Source organism: Thermobia domestica, chromosome 12 (genome assembly GCF_964235325.1).
Source record: "Thermobia domestica chromosome 12, izTheDome1.hap1.1, whole genome shotgun sequence".
NCBI classification, from domain to species: Eukaryota; Metazoa; Arthropoda; class Insecta; order Zygentoma; family Lepismatidae; genus Thermobia; species Thermobia domestica.
This window is the reverse complement of record NC_137465.1, coordinates 228786647-228795232: the sequence shown is the minus strand read 5'-3', so window position 1 is coordinate 228795232 and position 8586 is coordinate 228786647. Positions and strand designations below refer to the sequence as shown.

At 34.1% G+C, this 8586-nt stretch overlaps 1 protein-coding gene across 1 annotated transcript in view; it reads right to left on the bottom strand.

Annotated features, from left to right (window-relative positions):
* Window positions 1-3350: 3350 nt before the first annotated feature.
* LOC145667088 (condensin complex subunit 3-like) overlaps window positions 3351-8586 on the bottom strand; it is a 151880-nt gene continuing 146644 nt past the window's right edge. Inside the window, exon 29 of the mRNA XM_081734805.1 lies at window positions 3351-3863. Coding sequence (XP_081590931.1) covers window positions 3722-3863 — 142 coding nt within the window. The 3' untranslated portion in view covers window positions 3351-3721. The remainder of the gene's footprint in view (window positions 3864-8586) is intronic.

The following is an 8586-nucleotide window of genomic DNA, read 5'->3' as shown; positions in this document are numbered from 1 at the left end:
TCGGCAAGTATTCGTGCATTAGAACCTTTCATACGAAGAACAAAGAGAACCTTGTAGATAATGGATTCAAGTATGCGGAGAATCTTTACGAAGAGCTGGACATCGATCTTGAGCCACGTCGAAGAGGAAAGAAGAAAAGAAATTCGCAGTGATGTATTACAAATGCTAGATTCTCACACGATTAGGAACTGAGAAAGCAGATGTTTACGTCCTTGGATAAGAACACTAAGAGATCTCTACACGATTCCAGCGCCTTTTCGAACTGGATAACTAATTTTGCTTCTTGACACCAACAAAGCTTTTGGAACCTGAATACAAGTGCAAACTGGATAATGTACACTCATGTCCAAAATTGTCGCATATCTATAAATATGTTGTTGTAGGAATATAATTTGATAACGAATTCGCCCGGTACTTCTTATAATGTTAGTATGTGTATAATTGGTAAATAACATGTATGTGGCAAATTTCATGTCGAAAGAGCAGTAAATAAGAACAATAAAACGAAAATAAGCCTTTCTTGTCCATTTAGCAACATGTTATTTTACTCATTCTAATTTTCGTATTTATAATTCTTTTCCTATGAAATTTACCACAAATATACATTTCCCGATTATACACATAGTATCGGTATTCAAAGTACCCTGCAAACTCATTATCAAATTATATTATTACAAGAAGACAGTTATAGGTATGCAACAATCATTTTGGACATGAGTGTACATCTCAAAATCAACTAGTAATAAATACGTACATTCTGTTTTAGAACAACAGTGACTCAACATTAAAACGATCACCTCGAGCGCGTGGTCCTTGTTTCAATCTTGACTCGGGCTAAGTGTGCTCTGTGATGGACAAATACCATGTGCGTAAGATTTCTCAGGGTACTCCCGTTTCCTGTCATTTTTTTTTTCATTTTAGTATTTTCATTCATTCTTATCATCTTTTTCTTTAACTTACACGATATAACCGTGAAACGTAAACTTGACAGATGGTATTTCTGGACAACTCCTAGTAATTCAAAAGAAACGGCTGGAACTGGTCAACAGAAAGTGTGTGTATACCAAGCTGACAACGCCAGACCGCAAATATATTTAACGACCACTCAAAACTTGCGAGAACTTTGCTAGATTTTAATGTATCCACCGTATACCTCGGATCTGGCACCGATAAACTGTAATTTATTTTGATTTCTGCGGAATTCTCTGAATGGTATTACGTTAGTTTGATTAGAAGCCAGTAAAAACACGGTTTTTTAAATTTTATTTGATTTATTTTTACCAGAAACAACTGAAGTTAACTTACGGGATTATGATTTTGTCAGAACAATGACAGAGGATCGTCGAATGAAATGTTACATATGTGGTTTCATAATGTTATTTTTAGATGGCAGGGAGCGCGGTGGCTCAGTGGTAGAGCGTTCACCTCCGGTGCTTGGAATCCCTCGTTCGATCCCAACTCGCGCCGTGTGGTCTTTGTGGTGGACAAACACCGTGCTCGTGGGTTCTCGGGGTCCTCCCGTTTCCTCCCACTTTCTTCATTCCACCATTTTCACTCACCTCTCATTATCACCGTCTCCTTTAGCCTAACCGGCATAAACGTGGGACGTAAAACTTAAAGATTTCATTTTTTTAGATGACAATAATTATTTTCTCAATTTTGATCTCTAAATGCTCAGTACTTTCTAGACAACCTGATATTACCAAATCTAACTTTGTTACTGTTTTAATTCGATTGATTAATTAATATGAATTTAATGTTCCTTTCGATAATTATAATAAGAATAACGTAAATATTTCTTCATTTCTACAAAGATTATTATTTTGCCAGTTTAAAATGAACAGCAAGAAACACAGTTGATTAATTAGTTTAGCGTCCCTTTCCGCAGCGTGTCTTTGAGAGTGGACCCATAAGTCATTGTAGAATCCGAGCAACATAAGCTTACTGAGAACCTTACTCTGGTTCCTTGTGCACGAGAGGAGGATAATAGAATAGAGACAATACCTAATATCTTGTTTCCAGCTAGGGTATTTTACATTTACAATTCTTAAAATATTGTTTCCTAATCGAATTTGAAAAGGAATGTTGACAAAGGGTTATTTAAAGAAATGTTCTCAAGTCTCCGGGTAGATTAGAAAGAAAGAAAGAAAAGCTACATGATTACAAATTATTCACTCAAACCGCTCGACTATTTCGTACGCTACTTCAAATTTGTATTAGTGTAAAGGAATGTTGTTCCACACTAGGTTTTGTTTACAGTCACATACGACTGAGTTTGCGGCGCATAATTGGAAATTATGACTCTTGCAATGTATAAACATATTTCTTGCACAAGGCACATTTGCTTTAATGTCACAATAGCTGATGTAAAACAGGTTTAATCTTAAAATGATAAGAGTTGCATCGCAATAAAAAATCACTAAAAAATAGAAGTTGATGATGAAAATTTCCTCAGCTAATGATCTCTCTATAGGCCTTAGTGGCTTGTCTAGACTTATATGAAAGGATTTTAACTAGCTAACAGCTTTTGTATAAACTCAAGGAACTGGTTCACATAGGTAAGGGATTAATAAATTAGATTTTCAATCAGAAAATCCAGATTCAATTTCCGGTTGGTCTCAACTTTTGAGCATGCTTCATCTTCAATCCATACTTAAAATGTGATAAGTAACATCATTTTCTGTAAAGGAGGAAAGAGATGTTGGAATAAGAGAATTGGAACAGGGCCATGAATAGAGACAAGACTTACAAACTTATTTTTTTCAATTGTTTCAGATTTGATATTTTCAATTTCAACCATTTTATATCTCCTCTATGATCAGTGCTTTTTTTTAAAAAAAATTCTTCTCTTATGCAGTATGTAGTGAAACAATACATTATACACACAACGAATGTCTAATATATGGCACTCATTGGGCGACAGGTTCTAAACAGATTAATACTAAAGTGGATAAAGCTTTTTCGTTCATCAACTGCACAGCAGAAGCCTGTTTCAGTACTCCAGAGGCTTACCAACTGCTTGGAAAGTTATGTGTAAGTTGAGATGCATTTGTTCAGGCGTTTGTAATACCACCAAAAGCACTGGACCCGACCTAATGACGTTATAGAAGTCAAAGGTTCAAGTACTTTTGTTGCTGGCCGTACATACAACATTAGTTTTTAAAAAAATCTTTACAAGTTCGTATCAGAAGACTGGAAAAAGCTTCAATTCCTTTTCTAAGATCTCTTTCTTACTTCCATTTGTTATTGATGCATTTGTTAAATTGTGTTTGCTAAATCCGAACTTAATTGAATCGAGGTCCGTTAAATCGTGGGTACGTCAAAATTCAAACAAAAAACGTAAAAATGCCAAATTCTTAGTACTGGTATAACTGAAAATATTTTATTGGAAAACACTTTAAATTTATTTTACAAAACATTGAAAATATGGGATATATCTAAGTAAAAACAAATTAAATCTGTACGAAAAAGTCCATGGAGTATATTTGGTTGTCTTATTACAAAAATGAATATATATATAGTATGATGAACTGTCACACGTTCTATGAAGTGGAAAATATACTTGTTAAAATGTTTCTACTATGAATTATAATAAAAAACATGTTACAATGTAATTTGTACCATAAAACAATTTACTACTGCAATCACAACAAGCAAAGAGTTACTAATTACACTATTTTAAAAAATATTTTATAAAATACGAATACAAAATTAAAATATTTTATTGAGAACGTCGGGAACTTCGTTTCAAACGTGTTGTCCGAGATTTCTTTGCTGTTGATAATACTTGACGTCTGACTACTGCACCCTGTGGAGTTCCCATTACAAAGTCATCGTCTGTATCTTCTCCAGTGTTTTGTTTCCTGCAATTCAATCACACATAAAATTATCAATAACACTACAATAGACCATAAAATTTCAACTCTCAATGTTTTATATATACATATACAGAGTATATATAAATGAACTATACCGACAAACTTTTAAGAGGTGATTCCTCACATCAAAATAAGAGAAAAAGTTCATATGGACCTATAGCAAAAACTGCAGTTTCAGAGCTAGGGCTGTCCAAAAACGTGAAAAAGCTAAATTTCAATAGATCCTATTTCGAATTCCAGAAACTGTGGATGGTGGTTCTTATCAGCGTAAAGGAAGCCACGCATACACAATCCAAAATGCATATTTCATCAATTGTCAGTGTGTGTAGAGGGTATTCCCTACAGGGTGTAACTCTCAGATATGTTTTCAACACTTTTCAGATATACCCTGATTTCGAGAAGGGTCCAAAGTAGGCAGGAGGTAAACCTTGACAATAATGGACATCCAATGCTTCGAAGGGAAGGCTGAAGTGTTAGGAACAGGTAGCTCCATGTATATTTGTGTTCGGGATAACGTGTGATGATATGTATTTCCTCATGGTATATTTCACGGTTTCTTCACTTATAAGCGTGAAAAAAAACATTGCAGCATGCGTTTTCCCGAGTACGAGAGACCGTGCTGATGACGATCCTTAACACTTCCGACATCGCGCCAAAGGATTCCGTGTTCACTGATACCAAGGCTTATCGTTTGCCTACTTTGGACCAATCATAAAGTCAGAGCTGATGGCATGTCTGGGAATTTCACCCTGCAGGGAATAATCTGTACACCCATTGAACATTAATGAAATATGCTTTTTCGTATGCGTGACTTCCTTTACGCTGATAAGGACCACCATCCACAGTCTCTCGAATTCAAAATAGGGTCTCCTGAAATTTGGCTTTTTCGCGATTTTGGACAGCCCTAACTCTGAAACTATGCAGTTTTGGCCATAGGTCCATATAAACTTTTTCTCTTATTTTGATGTGACGAAACACCTCTTAAAAGTTTGTCGGTATAGTTCATTAACAATCTGTGTGTATATATATATTTATATACAGTAGAAAGAAATTTTGTCATAAACTCTTACCTTGTAAATGTTTAAGCATGAAGTAAATTTCGCTTAAATAATATGTGCTACAAATCTGCAAACATTTCGTTTTTCTTTACTTTTTCCCTTAAAAAAAATAATCTATCTATTAAAATGCTACAGTAACATTTAAGAGAGACCGAGCTCTAACCTATAACCTTAGCATTCAAACCTTTGATTTACGGTTATTTGTGATTTCACGTTTATAACAAAGACAAATATTTTTAAAAGAGTGTACTTTAAATAAATTACTTAAAGAAATATTTTTCACAAAGTTTATCCTTTTAAATTATTGTTCAAACGCCTTTGCCTTTAGTAAGCCTTCTCCGAAATAAATGCAAATGAATTGTGCTGCCATCTTTGGAGCTCTTTTAAAATACGCATATAAGTTTGCGGCCTATCCTTTCGACAATGAGATCTCAGAAACTAGAGGCTCTAGAAAGATGACGTTTTCACTGATCGATTGCAAATTTCATGTAGATTGTCCAGTTCTAATTGAATATTTACAAAACATGGGCACTATTTCTTTATTACATTTTTACGGGTACATTGGAAGTGTTGAAATTAAAAAAACAAAACATCACATCCTAATCATTATACATTCCAACACCACACAGTTGTATATAGGGGTTGTATATGTCTCCGGCATTTGTTTCATAGCCAAATAATAATGGAAAAGGAAGGATAACCATTTCTCCAATCTAAGATGAACCTTTCTTGGGAGTGTTTTGCCCAATGAACACCATATATAACTGACATTATATTAATTTTGTATGTAATGTATTTGCTTATTACATACTGGATGCAAGAAGAAAGAAAACACTGGTCATACATGAATTAGAAACTCCAACCGGAAGTAGGCTCAAATCTCGCAAACGGTGCGAGATATTCAGAAACGAAAAATCTCCCCTTTATGATACCCCTTGGCTATTTTTAAATCAATACGTCTTTAACTTGTGTCTGTAAAGAGACATGTACAGATGTTGTAAGGAATGATAAGGCGATTTATGCTCATATGAGAATGATGCGCTGTGTAGAGAGCGCAGGTTCAGCTAGTAAAATAATAAAACGTCTAGCTAACCGTAGTTGTTTAAGAAAAAAAAAAAACTTTTCGTATTATAAATACCAAGCATTATTTTATTTATATTGATTTCAAAATAATAACGCCTTGTTCATTAAGAAGAGAAACAAGAACCTCTAGAATATTTAGTCTAGAAATACCGTAAAGAAATTACTTAAAAAATAGATTACGACGTGGCAGAAAGTGATGGAATTGTGTACCAGGCGGTGTTGTTAGTTGTTGAGTAATATGCACTTTATTACAAGCTTCCAAGCAACATACGTAGCTTTTTAGCAGTGTTGTATATCCTTAGATACTGAAGCTTACAAATTCAAAAGTGAGACTTCCTTGTGGCTAAACGATTCGAGTACGCATCTTTGGCGTGGAATACCTGGGTTCGATTCCTGGCCAGAGGTCATGTGATTATCGAAGATGAACGTCCCTTATCAGTAACTAAAGTTAAACCAGACAACACATATAATTAAAGTAGAATCAGTATCATTGTTTGGTCTTTTATCCGAAGTTTTGTTCCGACATCGAGGACCAAACCCAGAACTTCACAGAAAGCACAAGCATACGTAATGTTGAAACGAAGAACTCAGCTTATAACAGTAACGGAAAAAGTTCTGTTAGTAAAGTAAATTTTACTACAGTGCCAGACCTACAACTAAAAAAGGATATTTCTTTGTTTAATTTTGCAAACAGTTCACATTAACATTTTCAAATTTGATATTAGAGAGCTCGTAAGTGCTTCGACTAGCAAAGCGTTGTAATCGTGTTTTTAACGAATTTGCTTGAGTACTTTTATGTCTATCACTCTCAACATTTTTTTTTTCCTTGCAAACAAATTGAAATTACGGAACTCAAGAAATTAAATGTGAAGTACTGATAAGATTGAAGCTAGACAACTCAAAGAGTTCTTATGTCGATTGGGTTGCGTAACTTGTGAACAAGATTCAGGTAAACAAGGAAGTTGCATTGAAAATCAATCAAGAGAGCTGTCACTGTAGAATCTGTTGAAGGAAAACAAAATACGTTAAGAGGCATGAAAACAAGGATTTTTAAGAAAACATAAAATAATGCTTTTATGCATCTGTACTTCGAGGACTACTCTATTGAAGACAAAGTTGGAACACACTGGAATAAAAAAAAAAAGAATAGATCGTGGATATTGAAAACACTCCTAATACTATATTATGTAATAGAGAATATACATTCTGGATGCTAAGAATACCAATATTGCACAAGAAAGGAATCGAACATACAGTTATTATTTCAGTGTTTCATGATGTTCAGCTCTGAAATATTCAGGCCTCCCAGAAGGACATTGAAAAAATATAAGACAGTTTGGTTTATAAAATAGGACAGTTTGGTTTCTACAATAAACTATTACGCTCTGAAGCATAGATAAAAATATAAATGTATTGTAAGAAAAGGCCACCCTTCACCCACCAACCTTCCAAGACTTTTCCAGTATTCACTGCAGATTTTCCGGGGTACCAACCATTTTGACTACAATGCATAAACCCAAATTAGTAATGCAACTGGAAGTATTATTTCAACTCTCCATACATTCTAAATTACACTTTTCACGTTACTTTTTCTTTTGTTTTTATGATTTTTGTGCAAATACAATTTGAAAAAGGTATTGAAAATGGTAAAAAAAAAAAAAAAAAAAAAAAAAAAAAAAAAAAAAAAAAAAAAAAACCTGCAGATTTAATATTGTTAGAATTTAAAACATATTCGCATTACCTCAGAAGAAAAAGAAATAGTTAACTCTTATTTATAGGATTAGCATGGCATTTAACACATTTTACATGTCGTTATTTATACATAATTTTGAATACACGCAAAATATTAACTATTTCTCTACCTTCCTACTATCCTTCTAGTTCTTTTATTTACAGATGAACTTTATTTTGACATTATTTTTCATTACTTCATATGTTTCTAATGAAAAAAAAAAGACTGATAACTCATTTTTCTGTAATGTTATATTTGAATCTAATTAAACATTGAATTATTTGAACAACATATTTCCTTCTAAAATAACTAATGTAACAGCATTTCATTCATCATAGCTCTGCAAATTATATATACACTTCTAACAACTGTTATACAACATAAATTTCAAATCATTTCCAGTTTATACATAATTTCCAGGTTTTCCAGGACGCGTGTGGGAACCCTGCATATTATGTACAGCAATATTGGAAGGCGTTGTAATATGTTGGTGAATATCAACACACCTCCATGCCTAGCCAATACGGCTGCACACACTGCTGAAAGAAAAAATGAAATGAAATCTTTAAATTTTACGTCCCACGGTTATGCCGGTTAGGCTAAAGGAGACGGTGATGATGAGAGATGAGTGAAAATGGTGGAATGAAGAAAGTGGAAGGAAACGGGAGAACCCCGAGAAAACACACGAGCACGGTGTTTATCCACCACAAAGTCCACATGGCGCGAGCTGGGATCGAACCAGGGACCTCAAGCACCGGAGGTGAACACACTGTTGAAAGAAAAAGTTTACCCAAGAAACTAGAGCATGGAACGGTTCCTCAGCTAAGCTTCATTG